A 22149-nucleotide genomic window follows, 5' to 3' on the forward strand; every position below is an offset into this window, starting at 1 on the left:
CGGACGCGGCGGCGGCGCCGGGCGGAGGCCGCGCTCGGCTCGGGCAGCCCCGCTCCCCCCGGGCCCCGCGCCCCCCGCCGCCCCCGGGCCGGCCCCGCCATGCGCAGGGAGATGAACGGGGTCACTAAGAGCCGCTTTGAGGTGAGGCCCCGGCCCGGCCCGGCCCGGCCCCGGCGGGGGGAGGCCCGGCCCGGCCCGGCCCGGCTGCGGAGGCGCTGATGGCGGGGGGAGATCAGGCCGCGGTTTTTGTGTGTGTGAGACCCCCCTGAGGGCTCCGAGATCCCGCTCACCCCCGGCCCCGGGGGGGCACGGCGGGGTCTGTGTGAATGGGGCCGGGCTGGGGGGTCGGGGCTGGCTGTGCGCGGCCCGGGGGGCTCAGCGCTGTGACCCCCCGGCTTTGGGGGGAGGTTGGTGTGAAACTCCTCCCGTTTTCCGGGGGGGATGTTCCGTCGGCGGATGTGAACTCCCCTGGGGGGGCGGTCTGTGAATGGGGCTGGAGGTCGGGGGTGACCCTGGGGACTCGGAGGATCTCAGGGCTGTGACCCCCGGGTTTAGGGGGGCCGGGGTGGAGCTTCCCCCCGCCTCATTTCTGGGGGTCCCGTGGGGGGCTCGGTGTGAATGAGGCTGGGGAGGGTCTGCCGGGTGTCTCTGGGTGTGGGGAGGGGGCTCAGGCCTGGACTCCCGGATTTGGGGGGTGTCGATGTGAAACCTCTTTCCCGTCCATCCCTTTTGGGGAGGGGTCCCCCCGTCTGGTTTAAACTCGAGGGGAGCCCTGATGTGAATGGGGCTGGGGAGGATCTGTGCCTGCCCGATTTTGGGGGGTGCCGGTGCAAAACTTCTCTCCCACCCCATTTTTGGGGTCCAGTTTATCTGTTACAAACTCCCGGGGGGATTTTGGGGGGGACGGAGCTGCTGCCAACGTGTTGCTGCGGGTGTGAGCGCTGGCAGCGAAGTTGATGATGGAGCAGGAGCTGTGGGGAATTGCGCCTGGAAAAAACACCCCAGCCTTTGGGGAGCGGGGCTGGGGGGGCCTTCAGGGGGGAAAAAAGTGCCCCCAGCGCCGCTTTTTAAAATTACTTTTTAATTTTTTTTTTTTTTTTTTTTTTTTTTTTTTTTTTTTTTTTTTTGGGGGGCAGTAGCCGGGGAAAAAATTTTTTTTGCTTACAGAGAGGTGGGGGATGGAGAGGACGGAAGGAGCGGAGGGTAAACAATGAGATCTATTCAAAGGACATGGCACAAAGCGGAGTGTGGAGCCAGGGCGATTCCAGCCGCATTGTTGTCCCAGCTGTCTTCCCGGGGGAGGAGGAGGAGGGGGTAGGGAGGAAGGGCAGCGGCGGGATTTACTTCCCATCGCCGCTGAGAGAGGCTGTGGAGGATGGAAATCCCTGCCCGGCCCGTGTGGGGGACAAAAAAAAGCCTGGAATGGTAAAGACGTGGCTGTTCTCCGGGGTGGGATGGCGATCCAGGGAAAATGCTGGTTAATGGTAAACGGAGGAGGCTCTGGAGCTCCGGTGTGGAATTCCTCACTCAGCCCCGGAGCTGAGGAAGGTGCAGGAAATGCTGGTGGTCTCCTGCTGCACGTGGGATTGTTTTCTTCCTCTGGCAGATCCCTGTGAGTCCGGGGTGGGCTCAGCTTCTCTGAGAGTTTAATATTCGTGTTTGTGGAGCATCCAGTGCTAAAAACACTGGGAACTCCGGAGAGGAGCCTGCACATGAATCCTGCATCATCCAGGTTATTGTATTTACTGTTCTGGGTACTTCTTGCCTGCACAGGTTTTTAATTATTTTTTTTAACCTCCCAAGAGCTTTTTTCTTAATCTTGCACTGCTGCAGATTGGCTGGTTACAGAGCAAAGAGTAAAAGCGGGTTGGTGACAGATTTTTTGGGGGGAAATGTCTCATAGGGCAATAACAACCTTTGCTTCCTCAGCCTTGGTTTTGCAGTGCTGGAGTTCATTCCAGTTTTGGGAGGGTTTTTCATCAGGGTTGCACCAGGACACGATGAACCCAATTCATTGGGGGAAAAAAAAAAAAGTGGGGAAGAGCTTTGTTTGGCTTGTTTTGGGTGGGGTGTCTTTTTTTTTTCTTTGCTGGAATGTTATTTTCTTCTCATAGTAAAAAAACAAAACAGACGAGTTGGAAAAAGCAAGCAAAATGCTCCAGGAGCCTTTGAGGCCTAAATTAATTTTTAAAACCTATATTTATACAGGAAGAGTTGGTGTGTTGTAGAAAGGCTTATTTTGAGCTACAAGAAGTGCCTTTAAACATCATCCTGTTCCTTGGCTGTTTTGGTTGCTGTGGCTGCCCCATCCCTGGAAATGTCCAAGGCCAGGTTGGAGTGGGATAATTTGGGGCAGTGGAGGATGTCCCTGCCCATGGCAGGAGGTGGCACTGGATGAATTTTAAGGTCTTTTCCATCCCAAACCATTCCATGATTATAAATACAAGAAATCCTTTATTTTATTTATTTATAATTTTATTTTATTTTATTTATTTATAATCCTTTATGGATTATCTCTGTCCTGTTCACCTGGATAAACCTGGCAAGTTTTAGAGCTGTTTTCCTTTAAATCCACCATTTTCCAGTGAGGTTTTGTTGGTCAAAGGAGCTTCCAAAATGTGAGTTCACACTTAGAAATAGATTTATTTTCCAGAGGGGCAGTATGGGTGGAAATTCCTCTCTGCTTCCTAGAAACCAGTTTGTAATGGTTGTGCTGTGCAAGTGGAAGGTCTGTGAGAGTTCACATTTCGTGGGATGAGGAAAATTGGGCTGAGATGTCTGGAGAATGGGAGCTGCTGCTCAGAGCTGTGGGATATTGTCAGGTCATGAAGGTGGTTAATCCTCTTCCTCCCCTCTCTCTCCCTTCCTCCCCTCTCTCTTCCTTCCTCCCCTCTCTCTCCCTTCCTCCCCTCTCTCTCCCTTCCTCCCCTCTCTCTCCCTTCCTCCCCTCTCTCTCCCTTCCTCCCCTCTCTCTCCCTTCCTCCCCTCTCTCTCCCTTCCTCCCCTCTCTCTCCCTTCCTCCCCTCTCTCTCTCTTCCTCCCCTCTCTCTTCCTCCCCTCTCTCTTCCTCCCCTCTCTCTTCCTCCCTTCTCTCTTCCTCCCTCTTGTGCCAGGGCAGTTCCCCAAACTGAGCAGGGGGAAATCAGGCAGTTTGAGTCTAGAATCTTATTTTGGGGTAAAACCAGCCCAGTTTGGGGCTGTGACTGATCTCTTGTGTCTGTTTCAGGCTTGAAATAACGGGTGAATTGCAGAGGGGGAGGCTGGATTGGGTTTTTTTTGCACTTGGTTTATTGTCTTTTGTGGAGCCACGTAAACAGATTCCTGAGCCATTGTTGTTGGGTAATGCACAAATCCAGTGGTGAGGGGGGTTAATGATAATAATTCCTTACTGTAGGAATAAAATATGGGCCAAGCTCCTTAAATTGGACTCGCATGTGGGTTTCTGGTTCCAGGAAGAGTGGAATTCTCTTTTTCCTGGGAATGCCATGCCCGGCCTCAGGAGCACATTGGGATTAGTCCCTTTACAGGAGGTGTGGCCACCGCAGAGAAAATCACCACTTACTGCAGCAAAGCAAACAGAAAAGGGAAAACATTACCCAGATTGACTCCTAATTCTCTGTGGTGTCGGTTTAATGTGGAACATGCCCCGACAGATCCCAGTCCGTGCTTGTATTTGGGATTTCTCTGCTTCCTGCCTGATGAAGAGCAGCCAAATAACAGCAGAGAGGAGGGGAAGCATCTCCTGGTGCTTCTGAGTGAGCCCTGATGCTCTTGGAGGACTCATTGACCAAGGCCCAAGTTCTCAGCACGTCCTTAATCCACCTTGTCCCTGTTCCCCTGCCCTGGGATGTCACCTGGAGCTGTCCTGGCTTTCCCTCAGCCACGTCATCAAGATTAAATAATTCCAATTCTTTTTTTTTTAATTCCCTCCCCCTGACTGAACCCTCTGTGTAGTCTCCTCCACATCCTCCAAAACAACAGCACACAAAAAAGCTCCATCCTTTCCAGCTTCCTCTGGGAGTCTCCAAACCCTCCAAGTGAGCAGGAGCTGCTCCAGGCTGTGAAGTCTGTGTGTCCACGGGGCAGTCTGTCCTGCTGGAAAATGAAATTTTTGGGAACTCCAGGAATGTCTCTGAGGAATGAGAGTGTGTGGTGAGCCTTGTGAGAAATGCTTCAATCCATGGCATTGCTGTTCTGGATTCAGGGTCCTTGGTGTGAGGGAATTCTGACCCTTCTGCAGTTCCCAGCTCTTGTTGGGTTGTGGAGACGTGAAGTGAGCTAAGCTGGATGCAAAACGGGAAACTTCAGAGGCTCCAAAATCGAGTTGCCTTCTAATAATTAATCCTGTCTGTGTTCAGAAAGCTGAATTGAATAATCTCACTAACCCTAATCCCATTTTGGAATCTGCTGCCTTCCTGCCTCTGAAACGCTGCTCCTGTGTTTTCAGGGGGTTTGGCTTTAGGGCTGATCCTTTTGGGGTTGTCCCTGCTCCCTTTCCTGGGCTGCTCCTTGTGCTCCTGGCTGGAATTTTACTGTTCCAAGGCATGGGGGTTGTGCAAACAGAGGGACACAAACAGGGCAGGGAGCAGGGAAAACTTTGCTCTGACTCTCCTTGCAAAAACTGATGTAACACCATGGAATTTGATTTTATATGGGAAGAGAAGCTGTTGGTGACCCAACCCAGGGAACACCTGAGGTGGCCCAGCTGAAACAGGTTTTTTTGATGGTGTCTAACAATGTGGCTCATAGATAATGAGAAAAAATGTAAAAAAATAAAGATTTTGGGAGGGGGGTGTCCAAGCTGATGGATTTTTCGTATTCCTTTTCACTCCTCCACCCTCATTTATTTTGAATTTCAGTGTCGTGCCACATCACACGTAACACTTTTTAAAGCAGAGCTTCATTTGGGCAAGTGAATAATAAACTCTTAATTTCTTTGGTTCAAAGTGGTTGAAATTGTGGGACAGGAACAAATGTAAACCACAAGTTGTGTTTCACACACCCCCCCAACTGTGCTGCCCCTGTGGCTTGAGTAGAGGGAAGAGGAATCTGGGGAGATTTAGAAGCAAAAATTAAATTGGTTGTGCAAAAGGGGCTTGGCCCAGGGAAGCTGGGGAAGGTCCACCAGGAAAATGACTTTTGTCCTCAGCCTGTGACACCCAAGAGGCAGCACTGGTGTCCCAAATTTTTATTGCTATTTTTGCCCCAAATAGGATTTGCTTCTTCCGTCTCCCTCTGCCAGGAGTTGTGTGAATGAGTTGGGTGACAGTGGGAATGTTGGCCCTGGCAAACTGATTTCACAGAACCCCAGGAGATTTTGGGTTGGAAGGGCCTTAAAGCTCATCCAGTTCCCCCACAAGGGACACGAGGCTTTTTCCAGATAATTATAAGGAAAAGAGGGGAAAAGTTTTAAACTAAAAGAGGAGAGATTTGGATATTGGGAAGAAATTCCTGGTTGGGGTGGTGGGGAGGCCCTGGCACAGGGTGCCAAGAGAAGCTGTGGCTGCCCCTGGATCCGTGGAATTGTCCAAAGCCAGGCTGGAGCACCTTGGGACAATGGGAACGTGTCCCTGCCTGTGACACTGGATGAGCTTTAAGGTTCTCCCAACCCAAACCATGCCATGATCTCCTGTCTGACTCCAGTGAGGGATTTCCTGGTCGGTTCCAGGTTGAACAGCACAGGGATCTTGGGGTGTTTCACTGTTGGTTGGAGCAGCTCCTGCCAGGGACATTTTGGGGAGCCCTGGTGGCCCTGGGGACAGGGGCTGTGCCAGGAAAGGGACTCAGGGCCAGCACCCATGGGCACATCCCACTTCATGTGGACACCATCATTAATTGGGGCTTGGGACACTGCAGTAATTACTGTTTTCGCTGCCTGCCTGGCTGGGAGCTTCCTTTGAGTCACACCATTGGGAAAGTCAGCCCTGGGAGGGTTTGATCCTCCCTGATCCGGGGTGAAACCTGGATCTGCAGGGCCCTGAGGAGGGGCCAGGCCCCCTCTGCCTGGCCTTTGTGCATCTCTGCCTGATCCCACAGTTTTCCTTTGGGATAAACTCCCCCCATGCCCTTCACACCTTAAATCAGGTGGATTTTTTAATATAGGACTCCATCATTTGACTTTATTTCCCAATATTTATGCCAATGATCCCAGCACCTTCTTACATAATAGCTGGATACAAACCCAGCAGTGAAAAAAACACCTTATTACCAATAATAATAATAGTAATAATGACAATATTGCCAGTAATAATAACAGAATTGCAGGTGTTGGGGAGGGGCAGAACTGTAATTTATCAAAGCAGCTTATTTGAATTGTGATGAGCCTCAGAGAGCTGGATAAGTCTTGGATTTAAGCTGAAAATACCGAATCATGTCTCAGCTTTTGGGTTTGATTTTATTTTTATTTTTTTTTTGATCCATTCTAAGTGTATTTGTAGTAAATTGTTGCCCTGCTAAAACGAGTTTCTAAAAAGACAAAAATAAATAGTGGGTGTTTTATGGCCAGGGACTGTGCCATAGGCTGTCCTGGGAAAGTCAGGAAGTCTTTGTCTTATTTATACCCTTCCTTTTTGGGGCTGGATGTTGTTCTTATGGGCAGTGCTCTATATTTAAAACCTTGGCAGGTGTGTGTGAGGAAAGCAGCACCGTTTTCCATCAGAAATCTGTGCTGGGTCACCGAGTCCTTTGATGTCACCGAGTCCTCAGGTGTCACCGAGTCCACAGGTGTCACCTGTGGGGAGCTGAGGTTCCTGCTGGGGCTGCAGCAGGAATGGGGCTGGTGCTGCCCAGGCCTCACCCCATCCATCCCTGTCATCCCACTGACGTTGGGGAGGTGTTTTCTCATTCAGCTCCTGGCACAGCTCGTGGGGAATCAAAGCTGATTAACTGGGAGCTGCTGCCTCCCCTGAGCTGTCCCCAGGCTGTCCCCAGGCTGTCCCCAGGTCCTGCCAGGGAGGAGCCGCTCGGATGTCACCGGTGCCCCTCGGGTAACTGGGGCTGGGGGGGCTGGGAGTGGGATTTCAGCTGAGCACAGGGAGGGTTGAGGGGCGCTTTGGGATGGGAGAACTGTCTGGCAGCCAGGACTGAGGGAGGAGAACAAAACAGGTGAACAAAAAGAGGCTGAATGTGCCCGTTCGGTGCCCAGCAGCAGGTTCTGGAGAGGTTCCCTTTCAGTGGGATGTGGACACGTGGCAGCTGAAATGGGGGTTGTGGAATCAGTGGGTTTTTGGTGTCTCACCTGTGCCTGTGGAGTTTTCCTTTCTGGTGGCAGCAGCACGACCTTGTCCCTTTGCCCGTCCATCACTGAGGGATTTCCCTCCAGGGCACTGCACAGAGGGATGTGCAGTGGGAAGAGCTTCATCCCGGGCTCCATTTCTGTAGGGTTTGACTGAGGTCTGAACCATTCCTGCTTAAAAAAAAAACTCAAAAAAGGCTCTTTATTTAATGTGTCCCAAATGCAGGCTGGGCTCAGGTAGCTCCTCCATCCCAGCAGGAATTTAACCTTCCCCAACCCAGCAGCGACCGAGGAACCGGCGACACGACAGTGCCCATCCAGCCCCCTGCCTATCCAGCTATTTTTAGGAATATTAAGCCTGTAATAAGCCTTTTTTGGCCGGGGTCTATTTCTGTTTGTCCTGCTTAGTCAGGATTTTGCCTGAGCAGAGCTCAGAGCTGGTTGGGAGCCAGAGGGGCGAGCGTGGCCGGGGCAGGAGGGCAGCACCCGTATTCCCATCCCGATGGAGCATCCCCACGGCCACACCGGAGCTTGTGACAGCCTGGCCTCACCCAGCAGCCAGCCATTTCCTTGGAGACTTCATGCAGATTAAACTGGATGGCTTTTTAAATAAAATTCCCCGTGTAACTACAGGCTGGAGGGAAGATTCCCTCGGTCGGAGCTGCTTGTGGATGTAAACAACTTCATTCTCTGGATGGCGTCCTCCGAGGAGCCCTCGGATTTCTCTGTCACTTCACCGTGACTTATCTCTGCAGTGTAATATTTTCTTTGCCTCCAGGAAGGCAGCTCAGCCTGCTCCAGCTGCTGCTTCTCCAAATCTTGTCCTGGAGAGGGAACTGATGTCTCTCATGTCTCTGTTGTTTGAGCCTTGTCACAGCGGTGGAAGTTTTTTTTTCCCAAAATGAGCAGAACTCGAGGCAAGGTGTCAGTACATATTGACCATGTTTGTAAAGCAGTTGTCTCAAAGCTTCACTGAGCTTTTCCAAAGGAAATGCAGAGTGAATTCCACATTTTTCCTGTTGTTTTAGGGTTCGTGCTCAGCTTTTTTTTCCCACTAGGCTGGAGTTGTGGGTGAGGTTTGTTGTGAGTCTCATGTCAGTGACTGTGCTGGGCTTGTTCATCTCCATGTGGACCATAACAGACAAAATTGGTACAAATTTTACCAGAAATCCTGGAATTTGGGCTGGGAGCCAGCAGCCTTACAGCTGGAGGAACCTCCCAGTGCATCTCAGAGTCAGGGTTTAAACTCTGAACAAATTCACACAGAGCTTTCAGAACAGAAAAGAATTTGGGAGCTTGGAAGGTTCATCTCCAGAATGTCTTGATACAGACTGGGTGGGCTGTAAACTCCAAAATATTCAAGCTGTGGATGCAATCCTTAATTTCTGCCATCAGTGGTTGATTCCCCACCTTTCCCAACCCAAAAACAGTTTCCAGAGCGCATTATTTGCTCTCTAATAATTAATAATTGCAGTTTTCTGGCTGGGTTTGAATTGCTTAATTTCCTGTGGTTATGAGCAGTTGTGGAGGGTCTGGCCAGCATTTCCTCGTGGAGCAGAGCTCACAGAACCCTGAATATCCTGAGTTAGGAGGGGCCCATGAGGGCAGTGAGCTCCAGGTCTCACAGCAGCTGCAGTTTCATCCTCAGCAAATCATGGCCTGCAACTTCATCGTCTCACAGAGTTTCTGTCCCACAAGTAGAGAAGTTGGTTTAAAATCAGAATATTTACTAATATTTCATAGATTATAGTTTTAAATTCTGCATTATTTCTTTGGCATGATGAGCTTTGCTTAACACAGAGATGTGCAGCACTTTATTGGTTGTGTTTCTGGGAGTGTTTCTGGCTTTTATTTCCTGCCCACCTCTGAGGGTGTCTCTCGGTTGATTTTTGTACAGAAATGGGCGTCACCTTCTCCTTTCCTCTCTCTGTGTCTCCCTTGGGGTCCTTCCCCTCCCTGTGGTGCCCTCGGTGTTGTGTTGGTGCTTCCCAGGCGGCCCCGGGCTCTCCAGAGGTGCCACATCCAGGTTCTTTTTCCCTGGAATGAACATCAGGGTGGATAATTCTGTCTCTCTGTGTCACCACTGACCCAGGTGCCTCCTCTAACCTTGCAGCCACTAATTCCCTGAATTATCTTCATCCCTTTTTCCTCACTGAAATTTGAATTTTCTGCTTTCAGGTGTTTGGGTTCAGAGCAGGTGTCAGGCTGACACCGTGTTGGCTTTGGCACTGAGGCTGCTGAAATTCCATCAGGAATTCCAGGGGCAGGACAAGGGGAATGGCTTCAAACTGAGAAAGCAGGGCTGTATTGGGTGTTAGGGGGAAAAATTCCTCCCTGTGAGGATGCTGAGGGCCTGGAATGGGTTTTCCAGAGAGGATATGGACTCACCATCCCTGGAGGTGCCCAAGGCCGGGTTGGACAGGACTTGGAGCACCCTGGGGTGGTGGGAGGTGTCCCTGCCATGGCAGGGGTGGCACTGGGTGGCCTTTAGGGTCCCTTCCCACCCAAACCCATCTGTGATTCCATGAGCCAGGAGAGAGCCGAGTGCTCCCGTGGGTTTTGGAGCCTGGTCAGTGGCACAGCCACCCCAAAAGAGCTGCTGCAGTGGTGACACCCGGCTGTGCCTCCTGCTGGAGCTGCAGAACACCAGGCTGGGCCCGGCTGCCCCTCACACCCTCCTGGGCTCATTCCTTGTGCGGGGACACCCAGACACTGCCACCTGTCCTGGGCACAGGGGTGACACACGAGTGTCCCAGTTCAGGGTGACAAAGCCCTGGTGTGACCAAGGCCTGAGCAGCACCTCTGTGTCCTGCCCTGTGAACAGGGAAATGTGGGGATTCGCTCTGGGCTGCTCTGAGTGGAGCCAGTTTGGCACATTTTGGGTATTCTGGAGGGCAAAGGAGGAGTTTTTAAAGGAAATGGGCAATTGCACTTTGTGCTGAGTGTGGGGCTGTGAGATCGGCTCTGCCTTTTGGTCATTTTTACCACTTTTGTCTGTTTTCATCACCTTCCTAAATTCCATAGAATTTCAGTCTGGTTTGGACCTTAAATCCCATCCAGCCCCACCCCTGCCATGGCAGGGACACCTTCCACTGTCCCAGGGTGTTCCAAACCCCATCCAGCCTGGCCTCGGGCACTTCCAGGGATCCACAGCTTCTCTGGGAATTCCATCCAAGCCTCTCCCCACTCTCACAGGGAGGAATTTCTTCCCAATATCCCATGTGGCTTCACACAGCAGCAAAGTTGCTCCTTGATGGAGGATTCTGGCACAGAATTCAAAATTTACATACAAGAAAAATGTGTTTTTCTGTGTCTTGTCCAGAATAATTTCTTCTGTTGGACACCTGGTATTAAAGAAGATGAAAGAGAAGTTAGGAGAAACAAACTTGAGGAATTTAGTTTTTATCCCTTGAAGCATTTTGAATGCCTGGAAATCTAGAATAGCCTCTGACATTTTTATTTTCAGAGCTTTATTTTTGTATGGACTTGCCAGAAGGTCCCCATGTCCGTGGTATATTTAGCTGTATGTGCTGCCATGACTTAGCAAAATCCCAATTCCAGCCTGTTTTCACCCAGCCTCTGCCATCTGAGCCTCGGGCTGGAGAAAATAGGTCTGGAGACGCATCCTGGCTCTTCCCAGCCTTCCAGGGGAGGGGGAATTCCAGGGCTGAGGTTCCCCCATGGAGCCCATCCTGCCTGGGCCCCGTCACGGTTTAAGTCCAAGGACTATTTTTAGTAGGACAAAAAAACAAACATTCCTTTCGATTAGTGCTGGTCAAAGGGAAGCTCCTGCAGAAACCAGTCTGGGGATGGGATTTGTGCTGGGACTGAGGTGAGGTTTTCCTGCTGGGGGGTTTGATGGGCAGAGTTCCCTGTGATCAGGCAGAGGAGGCTCCTGGCTGCTTCTGGAATCTCTGTTTTAACTCTTCCTGCCCTTGTTCTGCTCTGGTTCCTTTTTGGAAGTCTGCTCCTGTTCTCTGCTTGCTCCTTTAATTTCTGTGATCTTTTTTTTGGGATGAGAGTCCTGATTTGAGGTCTGGGCAGTGGTGGGAAAGGGTTTGGATCTGCCTGTGTGCTCCTGTAACTCAGGGAAAGAAATCAAATCTTGTTTTCCTATTAATAATTCCTCTGCATTCCTCCTCCATTAGAGCTCCCTCCACGATTTCCTCGATCTCCTAATCAATCAACTAATCAATTTAATTAGCTGCTCCCATCCCAGAATGTGCAGGTGCTGCTCTCCCAGCCTTGGGAATATCTGTCCCCACCCACTGTGGCTCCAGAGTCACCTGGAGATGTGAGGGAAGAGCCCTCGGAGCTGGGAATGGCAAAACCTCAGTTTAATTAGCAGCAAACTGGGCTGAGAGCTGCCGCTCTGCTTTCTGCTCAGGACTTGTGATGTTCCTGGTGGGAAGTGATAAAAGGGTCTGTGGGGAGGGCAACACTTCTGCTGGCTGACTTTTTGGGGTGGAAGTTGGAGAGTTCCCACTTCAGCACCGTGCTCTGGCTCTTGGGATAATTCAAAAGCAAAGTGGGATTTGGGAGCCCAGTGTGTGACTCTAAAATCCTGGGGGATCGTGGTGTTCCTCAATTCCCAGTTTTCCAGCTGGAGCCTTTATAGGGCCATTTAGTGGCAGCACATTGGATTTTCACACTGGGTTTCGTGTTAAGTTGTGGTGGGATTGGATCCATCCTCAGGGACAGGATATTTGGGATGTGATGGGAGTGGTTTCAGGGACAGGATATTTGGAAAGTGATGGATCCATGCTCAGGTACAAAATATTTGGGAGATGCTGGAATTTGATCCATTCCCAGGAGCAGGATATTTGAGAGCTGTTGGTGATGGATCCATGCGCAGGTACAGGATATTTGGGATATGATGGGATTGAATTAATGCTCAGGTACAGAATATTTGGGAGCTGTTGGGATTGGATTCATGCCCAGGTACAGGATATTTGGGAGGTGATGAATCCATGCTCAGGTACAGAATATTTGGGATGTGATGGATCCATGCTCAGGGACAGGATATTTGGAAAGTGATGGTGATGGATCCATGCTTAGAGACAGGATATCTGGGATGTGATGGGATTGGATCCATGTTCAGGTACAGAATATTTGGGATGTGATGGATTCATGTTCAGGAACAGGATATTTAAGAGCTGTTGGTGATGGTCCATGCTCAGGTACAGGATATTTGGGAGCTGTTGGGATTGGATTCATGCCCAGGTACAGAATATTTGGGATGTGATGGGATTGGATGGATTGGATTCATGCTCAGGTACAGAATATTTGGGATCTGGTGGGATTCACGTTCAGAGGCAGGATATTTGGAAAGTGATGGATCCATGCTCAGGTACAGGATATTTGGGAGGTGATGGGATTGGATCCATGCTCAGGTACAGAATATTTGAGATGTGATGGATTTATGTTCAGGAACAGGATATTTAAGAGCTGTTAGTGATGGATCCATACTCAGGTACAGGATATTTGGGAAGTCATGGCGATGGATATTTGGGAGGTGCTGGACTTTCCCCACAGCAGGACAATACCAAGTCTTAGAACTGATTTTATTTAGATTTTTCTCAAGAGCCTCATGAGGCTTTGCTCTCTGTTTTCCTTGGGACTCCTTGGAAAAGAGAAGTTTTTCTTGTTCTTAGAGTGTCTGAGATGCTTTTTCCTGGTCCCAAAGTCCATTCCAGGTGCACCAGATGTTTTCCATGGATTTGGAGGGATACAAGAACCAGCTCTGGCCTCGTTGCTTTGGAAGAGCACGGAGCTTTCCCATCATTATCCCTCCTCCTGGTGCAGCACCAAAAATCACAACTCCCCCTAAACCATTCCTGGTGGTTTAAAAATCTGTCCTGTTTGTCCCAGAGCTCCTGAGGGCTGGGAGAACATTCTGGGCTCTGCAAGAGTTTGTTGTTTCTCTGTTCACCAGCACCTTTTCCATCACAGAAACCAGCCCTGCTGCACCTGCACCTTCCACCTCTGTTTGGTGGATATTTTGGGCTGCTGGACTCCTCTCCCCTCCAGCCCCTTGGCCAGATGTTTGGTCTGTAAAATCTCCCAATTTTGATGTGTTTGTGCCTTGGTTCACCCCCCAAAGTGCTGAGGGAGTCAGTGCCAGCTCCCAGCCACATCCTAATTATCATTTACTTCCCTGGAACAGCTGCAAATCTCAGTTTATGTTTAACCTCTCAGTCCCCAGAGCATCTTTGTACAGTGTTTTAAGATATTTTGATGTAATGCTCCATCCAGCTGTGGTCCAGTGCAGGAACTGGAAACTGCAGCACAGAATTTATCAGTGAGGAATTTCCTGATCCAGGCATCTGAAAACAACCTCATTAACCAACTACTTCTTCCCTGGGGTGAAGCAGGGTTTGTTCCCTTGATATGTGACTGAGCTGTGCCATTTTTTTTTGTGTTTACAGATGTTCTCAAACAACGATGAAGCTGCAATCAACAAAAAACTGCCCAAAGAGCTGCTGCTTCGGTGAGTCCTGTCCCTGGACACCGGTGGGTTGGTATTTCCATCCAGGATTTTGCTGCCGTGCTCCCAAATCCTGAGCTTGGATCGGGGTCACTCATAAAGCCAGACCCAAACAGAGGCAGGTCAAAGGTCTGTGTCAGCAGTTTGTGCTAAATGGGATTAAGTTTTTGGGGGGGGTTTAAATGCTGGATTGATTTGCTGGTGATTTAGTGAATGGAGAAACTTTAAATCAGGTCTTTAATGAGAGTGAGGATTCTTTCATTAATCCTTCTGATGAGGATGGGCTGATGTGGAGAACAGGATTCTGCTTCTCTGGGGGTTGAGTGTAAAGCCAAAGTGAATCCCTCTGCTCCAGCTACACTCAAGCAGACTTTGTCCTGTCCCTTGTCAATAGGAGCCAGATGTTCAGCTCCTGGCAGGATGGTCCTGTTGGCAAACACCAAACAGATCAGACTTTGTGGGCTGTGAAAATCCTTTCAGGTCTCTCTGGATAATTCTGCCCTGACCTGTGGATAATTCTTCCCCTGTGGGAAGCAGGAGGGGAGTCTGGGGGTGATTGTCCCTCATTTTGGGCTCTGGAAGTAGAGCTGAGTTTGCCAGTGCTTTGAGCTCAGGTGTTGGACTGGAAATGGGGAAAGCAGAGGCAGGTGGAAAGCTTGAATTATTAACAACAACAACGTTCTTACACTGCAAGAAACTGGTTCTGTCAACACTCAGTTACAGTGAAGTCTGGGGAGGGGAGTGTGACCCAGGGAAGTGCTGCTGGCTCACTTCTGGAGTGAAAGGAACAGGGAAAAGGGATGACTGTGTTTAATTTCCAGTGCACTGCCTCCTCTGGAAGGGTATTTCCCACTTGATTCTATTTCTTTTATTCCAGTGTTGCTCACCCCAGAGCACCAAGTGTGGCTGTTAGAGCCCTCCCTGCTGCCAGGGTGGGTATTTGGGATTGGGGCCTGGGACACAGGGAGTGATTGTCCATGGCTGTGGAGATCCCTGTGTGAAACCAGAACCTCAGAACAAGGGGCGCCTGTGGGAGGTACACATGGAGTCACAACCTCCACAGGAGGAGTTTGCACAGGGCTTTGCAGGTGGCAGCTTATCCTGAACCATGGCTGGAATGTGGAGCAGCAAAAAAATGGCAAAAAATTATCTTTCTGGATTTTCTGAGGTGATTTCATTTTTCTGATGGGAGCAGTTGGAACAAACCTGGGCTTTGTCCCTGTGCTGAGGTGACAAGGCAGGGGTAGGTTGAGGGCAGGTTGTGAAGGGCTCTGATGGGTGAGGCAGGGAGTCTGTGTGGCACTGGGAATGTGGGGAATAGGGTAGAGGAGAAAAAGGTTGGGTGAGGAAATGTAAATGGGATTTTGTGTGGATTTCAGGGGAGGGAGAAGTGTGAGGGCATCGGGCTCCCCAGGAGCAGAGCCTTGCTTGGAGCCAGGGTGAGGGTTCTGATGGATGGAAGTGGGGTGGTCCTGAGGGGAGCCAAGGGCTGAGGTTTGGCTCATTGCTCTGTGTGAAGGCACAGCCACCTCCAGGTGTCCCCTCCTGGCTCTCAGCTGGCAGGGGACAAGGCTGGAGCAGGTGCAGCAGTGCCAGGACATGGACTGGTCACCAGGGGCTGGGGCTGCCCCATCCCTGGCAGTGTCCCAGGACAGCCTGGACAGTGGGAGATGTCCCTGCCACAGCAGGTGGAACCAGACAATCCCTAAGGTCCCTTCCAACCCCAAACCATCCCGGGATTCTGTGATGTCCCCACTCGTGTCTTGCTCTCTGGACACGCAGGACAAATGTCCCCATTCCAGGACACGATGTCACTGCTGCACCCAGGGCCGTGTCCCAGGACAGCCCTCGGGAGGAGCAGCACCCCTCCTGGTCCATCCCTGTATTTTTAGGGATAACAAAGGCTGTTGTTCTCCCATTTCACATCCTCCTCCTCTTTATTTTGCCCAAGTGCAGCTTTCACTCCACGCCCAGGGGACCCCAAAGCCGTCTGAGTGCCCAGAGCAGGGACAGGACTTCACAGAGCAGTGCCCAAACACACCAGCCTTTGTCCTGCACACAGTGACACCCATTTACAGGAGATTCCTGCAGAAAACCCATCCAAGCTTCTCTTTCAAAGGCTGCACTGTCAATGCACAGTAATTAATTTTCGCAGTATGCTAACAGTGAATTCCAGCTCTCCAAACCATTACTTATGAGCTTTAAACATTTATCAACTCCCCATTTCCCCTGGGTTCAATCCTGAACAATTCCCTGCTCTGCAGCAGGTTGGGATGATCAGGGACAGCAGGAAACAACAGGCACAGACATTTCCACAGGGCAGGAGAATGGGAACTCAGCCACGCTGGGGCTTGTCCTGATGCAATTCCCTGCTCCATGCAGGAGAAGGAAAAATCCTTCTCCAATTGTCTGACAGTGCTCATGGAATCATGGAATGGTTTGGGTTGGACCTTAAAGCTCATCCAGTGCCACCCCAGCCATGGGTGGGGACACTTCTCACTATCCCAGGGTGCTCCAAACCCTGTCCAGGCTGTCCTGGGACACTGCCAGGGATGGGGCAGCCCCAGCCCCTGGTGACCAGTCCATGTCCTGGCACTGCTGCACCTGCTCCAGCCTTGTTCCCTGCCAGCTGAGAGCCAGGAGGGGACACCTGGAGGTGGCTGTGCCTTCACACACACACAGCAATGAGCCAAAGCAGCAAAAAGCAGAATTCCCTCCACTGCCCCAGCTCCTCCCTGGGCAGTGTCTGCCTCGGTGACTCCCAGTGGTGAATCCACTGTTGTCTCCAGCTGTGCTTGTGTCCCCAGAGGGGCAGCCTGTCCCTGTTCCCTGCATTCCCACTGCTGCTGGAAAGCTGCTTTCCTCCCCTGAGGCTGCCTGGAGCCAGCCCCCAGCCCCAAGCCTGCATTTCCCCTGCCAGAGGTGGATTTCTCTGCTGCCCTCCTGGAGCAGGTTTCACTCCCAGCGTGACGTGGGGCTGCTGCACAGCTCCTGCTTGGCCCAGGAGCAGGATCAGGCTGCTGGAATTCAGCTGTTCTGCTGGGTCACAGGCAGGTCAGGCAGTTTGCAGCTCTCTCCTGGCCTAAGCAGCTTTGACTCCGTGCTCTGCCCATGCAGCACATCCCCAGCCCTGGCTCTGCCATCCCCACAGGCTGATTTATCCCTCAGGAGCTGGACTTGTGCCCTGGGGAGCAGCAGAGCTGTGGTGTCTGTCCCCCTGTCCAGCCCCTGGGAGTGGGGTTGAACTGGGATTGCACTGGGATGATTTGGGGGGTCACTGGCAGAAATTGGTGTGGATAATTTTAGAAGGCTGAAGGTCTAAGCTGGCTCACCTCAGAGCAGGAGTCTTGACCTAATCTAATTAGGGCAGCAGTGGGAAAGTGAGGAGTCCTAGAAACCCCATAGTGGATTAAGAGGTTGAAACCTGAAAATTGTTCAAAGCGAGTGTGTTTTACCCAAATTGTGCAGAGCTGAGCTGTTCAGACAAAATCGTACACATGGGGAGTCCTTTTGCAGTGAGACAATTTAATCTGCTGCAGTTCCAGATCTAATTCCTGTTTGGGAAGCTCAGTCTGCCTTCATCTGTGATCGCTGTGAGATGATAAAGTTAATTTTGTGGATTATTTTCTCTGCTGTCGACTCTGAAGAATAAAAAGACTGATGTCAAAGGGCTCATCAGGCAGCTGGGAGCAGGACAGGAATCCTGTTTGGGTGGAAAAATAAATGTTCCAGCACGGTGCCTTTGGGCCTGTTAATGCAGAATTGGGAAAAATGATCCAAGCAGTGCTGATCTACTGCTGCAGCTCAGTCACTGCTTATTTGTGGGGCTTGGGGTGTTTTAATGTTGTCCAGCAGTTCCCTGGGGAGGGAAAATCCCATCCTGAGGGCTGCAGGGGAATTCTCAGCTCGGGTCATGGTGCCTGCAGGACTTGACCTGTGCTCCTGCTGCTCCTCCCGGGCCATGGGGAGCAGCTAAAATATGAAAATCCACAACCAAGGAGTGCCTGCTGTGAAAAAAAAAAAGTCCTTTTTGCAGCCTGATTCTGCTGAATTATGAACTCAGGGTCTTGGGCAAGTGCAGGAGGAGCTGAGGGAGCCCTGGAAAAGTCTCTGGAGCTCCTCAGAGCCGAGATCTCCGTGCTGGGGAAGGGAGAGGGGTGGGGGTTCCCCCAGGGTGAATCCCTGCTGTTGGTGTGTGGGCAGGCTGGGAAGGGAAGGGAGGAGCAGGAAGTGGGGGAGAATTGATCTCAGATCTCCCAGCCCTGATAGAGGGTCATTAACAGTCTGGGATTCCCATGGAATTTTAATGAAAATAGAGAAAAATTCCACAGTGAGTGACCTGTAGAATGTGAAGTTTTATTTCCTCCCGTGATGGGAATTTGAAAGGAAGAATTTTCCCCAGCTTCCCTCATTTCCCAGCCTTTCCTGTCTGTTGTGCATGGACATGGTGCTGGATAAACCCCTGGACACCAGTAAATGACATTTTGGGCTCAGGGGGAGCCTTGTCTGTGGGCAGGGAGGATAAAACTGCTCTGAAATCCACAATTTGGGGTTCCAGACAGTGTTCAAGAGCACATGGGCTCTTCTCCAGAGCTTTTCCCCAGCACATCACAGTCAGATTTGTCTCATGGTGAGATCAGAAGTGCCTTGAACCCCTTGGATCTTAACCCCTTAACTCCCTGGATCCATGAGCATCCCTGGGAAGTGCACGAGTACAAGAGGGAATAATGTGGCTGTTCATCCTGGTTTATCATTTAGATCAATAATCTGCATTTACCCTCCATCAGGAACACTCTTTTCCCCCAGTATTGGTGTTTCTGAAGGGCTTTTTCCATCCCTGCTGCTCAGGTTGTTTGTGGCTGACAACATTTGCCTTCTCTTTTCGGGTGGCCTTCGAGTTGAAAATACTAAATTAAAATACTAAAGCATATAGTGGGTGAACTCTTGTATTATCTTTGCAAAAACTCCAGTTTTATAATTGTTCCCAAAGGGAACGAGACCTTGATGTCCCCCCACCCTCCTCTTGACCTCGTCCCTTTTGGGACACGATTGTTTGAATAACCATAAACCATAAAACGACATTGAAACCCCATTGAATTTTAGACATTATTGATGTGTCTTGGTGCAGATTGGGAGCTTTCCATGGGCTCGGTGCTTCCTGCAGGCACAGCTGGGGGTGGGTTGTGATCCCCAGGGGAATCCTGGCAGCCTCAGCTGTGTCATTCCTTGGCAGTCCTGGGTGTTGGCTGGGTGTGCCCAGCCCAGGGTGACACTCAGCAGTGACCGCGGCGTCATTGTCCCTCCTGGCTGAGCACATCTGGCTCTGCCACTTGTGGGAGTGCAGAATCCTGGAATGGTTTGGGCTGGAAAGGGCCTTAAAGCCCACCCAGTGATGAGCTCATCCCTGCCATGGGACACCTTCTGCTGTCCCAGGATGCTCCCAGCCCTGTCCAGCCTGGCCTGTGACACTTCCAGGGATCCAGGGGCAGCCACAGCTGCTCTGGGAAGTCCATTCCAGCCTCTCCCCACCCTCACAGGGAGGAATTTCTTCCCAATATCCCATCCTGCCCTGCCCTCTGACAGTTTAACCCCATTCTCCCCTGTCCTGGCACTCCAGACTTTGGAAATAGCCCCTCTCCATCTTTGCTGTTGCCCCTTCAGGTTCTGGGAGGCCACAATTAGGTCACCCTGCAGCTTCTGTTCCCCAGGCTGAGCCATCCCAGCTGTCCCAGCCTTTCCTCACAGCTGAGCTGCTCCAGCCCTGTAATCAGTGCTGGGAAAGGCAGGAATAATCCAGACACCGAAACTGAGCTCTGGCCCTGCCCTGATCCCAGAGCTGGGAGTGAGGGATGGCACTGAGGGCTGGCTCTGCCCTGATCCCAGAGCTGGGAGTGAGGGCTGGCACTGAGGGCTGGCACTGCCCTGATCCCAGAGCTGGGAGCGAGGGATGGCACTGAGGGCTGGCCCTGCCCTGATCCTGGAACTGGGAGTGAGGGATGGCACTGGGGGCTGGCACTGCCCTGATCCCAGAGCTGGGAGTGAGGGCTGGCACTGAGGGCTGGCACTGCCCTGATCCTGGAACTGGGAGTGAGGGCTGGCACTGAGGGCTGGCACTGCCCTGATCCTGGAACTGGGAGTGAGGGATGGCACTGAGGGCTGGCACTGCCCTGATCCCAGAGCTGGGAGTGAGGGATGGCACTGAGGGCTGGCACTGCCCTGATCCCGGAGCTGGGAGTGAGGGATGGCACTGAGGGCTGGCACTGCCCACTCCTGGGGGCTGGAATGAGGGATGGCACTGAGGGATGGCACTGCCCACTCCTGTGAGCTGGGGATGAGGGCTGGCACTGCCCAGAGGGATGGCACTGCCCATTTCTGGGGGCTGGGAATGAGGGGTGGCACTGCCCAGAGGGATGGCACTGCCCACTCCTGTGAACTGGGAATTAGGGATGGCACTGCCCAGAGGAGTGGCACTGCCCAGAGGGATGGCACTGCCCATTTTTGGGAGCTGGCAACGAGGAATGGCACCGAGGGATGGCACTGCCCACTCCTGGGAGCTGGAATGAGGGATGGCACTGAGGAATGGCACTGCCCAGAATGATGCCACTGCCCACTCCTGGGGGCTGGGAATGAGGGATGGCACTGAGGAATGGCCCTGCCCTGATCCCAGATCTGGAAATGAGGGATGGCACTGCCCAGAGGGATGGCACTACCCATTTCTGGGAGCTGGGAATTAGGGCTGGCACTGCCCTGATCCCAGAGCTGGGAATGAGGGATGGCACTGCTCGCTCCTGGGGGCTGGAATGAGGGATGGCACTGCCCAGAGGGATGGCACTGCTCGCTCCTGGGGGCTGGAATGAGGGATGGCACTGCCCAGAGGGATGGCACTGCCCAGTCCTGGGAGCTGGAATGAGGGATGGCACTGCCCAGAGGGATGGCACTGCCCAGTCCTGGGAGCTGAAGGTGTTTTTGAGTCACTCCTGTATGGAGTCAGAGCCAGCCCAACATTCCCTGCTGGTGCTCCATGTCCTGGCTCGGTGTGGGGCTCCTGCAAGGGTCACCTGGGGTGAGCAGTCAGTGATTTGGGGTCAGGAACCCCTCCAGGTGTGAGGCTTCTGTTTCCCAGTGACTCCATGGCCGTGTTTTGCTTCCATTTGGGAACTGCTGCCTCTGCACTTCCTTTCACAGTTCAGCTTTCAGCCAAATCACAAAGAAGTTTTGCTGTCCCAGTCCTTTTTTTTTTTTTTTCTTTTTTTGCCTCCCCCCACTTTGTTTTCCACATCCCCTTTTATTTTAAATGTCCATAACCAATAAGGTCTCTCTTATTTCTGTTCCAGAATTTTCTCTTTCCTGGATGTGGTCACTCTGTGTCGTTGTGCTCAAGTTTCCAGGGTAAGAACCTTCCTCCTTCCTGGTGGATTTTAGCAGGGGTTGGATTTGGGTGACAATCCTCCCTCCCCAGGGGGGGTTGGGCTTTTTTGTGCCACTCAGCTGGGGTTATTTAGTGTCCCCTGGAAGTCCTGGAAAATTCCCATAGTAGCAGTGAAGGGGAATTCCAAGCTGGAATAGCATTTTCCCGTGGCCCAGGTGCAAAGGGGAGGGGGCTGATGTTTTGCCCAGAACTCTCCCCTCATTGTGGGTTTGTCCAGGGAGCTCACCCTGCTGAAATCCCAATGTGGGACGAGCCCAGAATGGCATCCTGGGGGTTTTGGTGGAAACACAAGGAATTTTAATTCACAGACATGCTGCACAGTCCATTTTCTCCTTGGAGTAAGCATGGAAATAAAATGAATTTTTATTCTTATCCTTTGTGGGCTTCAGTTAATGAAACCCAACTTGGATTATTTGCTTGGGAGAATTCCTCCAGCTGGACTGGAAGGTTCAGTTCTCTGGAGCTGCCAGATTTATTCTGGTGCTTTTTCCTGCCCCTGTCTGGTGACTCTCAGGGGAAGCAGCACAGCAGGGGTGGGGTTGTGATCCAGGGGAGGTGTTGGAGTGGTGTCTTCACCATCCTGGCTGGGTGACACCTGCACAAACCCATCAGTTCTGCCTCCAAACCTCAGCCACGACTGATTTAATTACTCTAGCCACATTGGAATTTAAAAAAAAAAGTGTTTAAACATTGTTAATTGCATTTAAAAATACCCTGGGTGGTGTCAGGGCGTTACAGTTGTCACCTGAATAGCACAGGTTGTGCAGGGAAAGAGCTCCCAGCTGAAATCCAGCAGGGCAGTGTTGGCCAGGATGGGCTGTCAGGGATTCTTTGCCAATGTCAGGGTGTTCTCCTGGCCTGTCCCAGCTCCTGTTTGCACAGGGAGCACGGCAGGTTCCTGCAGGGATGTGCAGGAAGGCTCTGGAACATTCCCTACACTGCCCATGGAATTATGGGCCACTGGGCCATTTCCCACTGCTTTTCTCCTGGCCATAACCA

General features: G+C 51.6%; 1 protein-coding gene across 1 annotated transcript in view; it reads left to right on the forward strand.

Annotated features, from left to right (window-relative positions):
- The first annotated feature begins 72 nt into the window (after positions 1-72).
- FBXL20 (F-box and leucine rich repeat protein 20) overlaps positions 73-22149 on the forward strand; it is a 42135-nt gene continuing 20058 nt past the window's right edge. Inside the window, exons 1-3 of the mRNA XM_083877473.1 lie at positions 73-141; positions 13663-13724; positions 21056-21110. Of these exons, the coding sequence (XP_083733599.1) occupies positions 100-141; positions 13663-13724; positions 21056-21110 (159 nt within the window). The 5' untranslated portion in view covers positions 73-99. The remainder of the gene's footprint in view (positions 142-13662; positions 13725-21055; positions 21111-22149) is intronic.

Source organism: Zosterops lateralis, assembly GCF_965231275.1.
Source record: "Zosterops lateralis genome assembly, chromosome: 24".
Taxonomy (NCBI): domain Eukaryota; kingdom Metazoa; phylum Chordata; class Aves; order Passeriformes; family Zosteropidae; genus Zosterops; species Zosterops lateralis.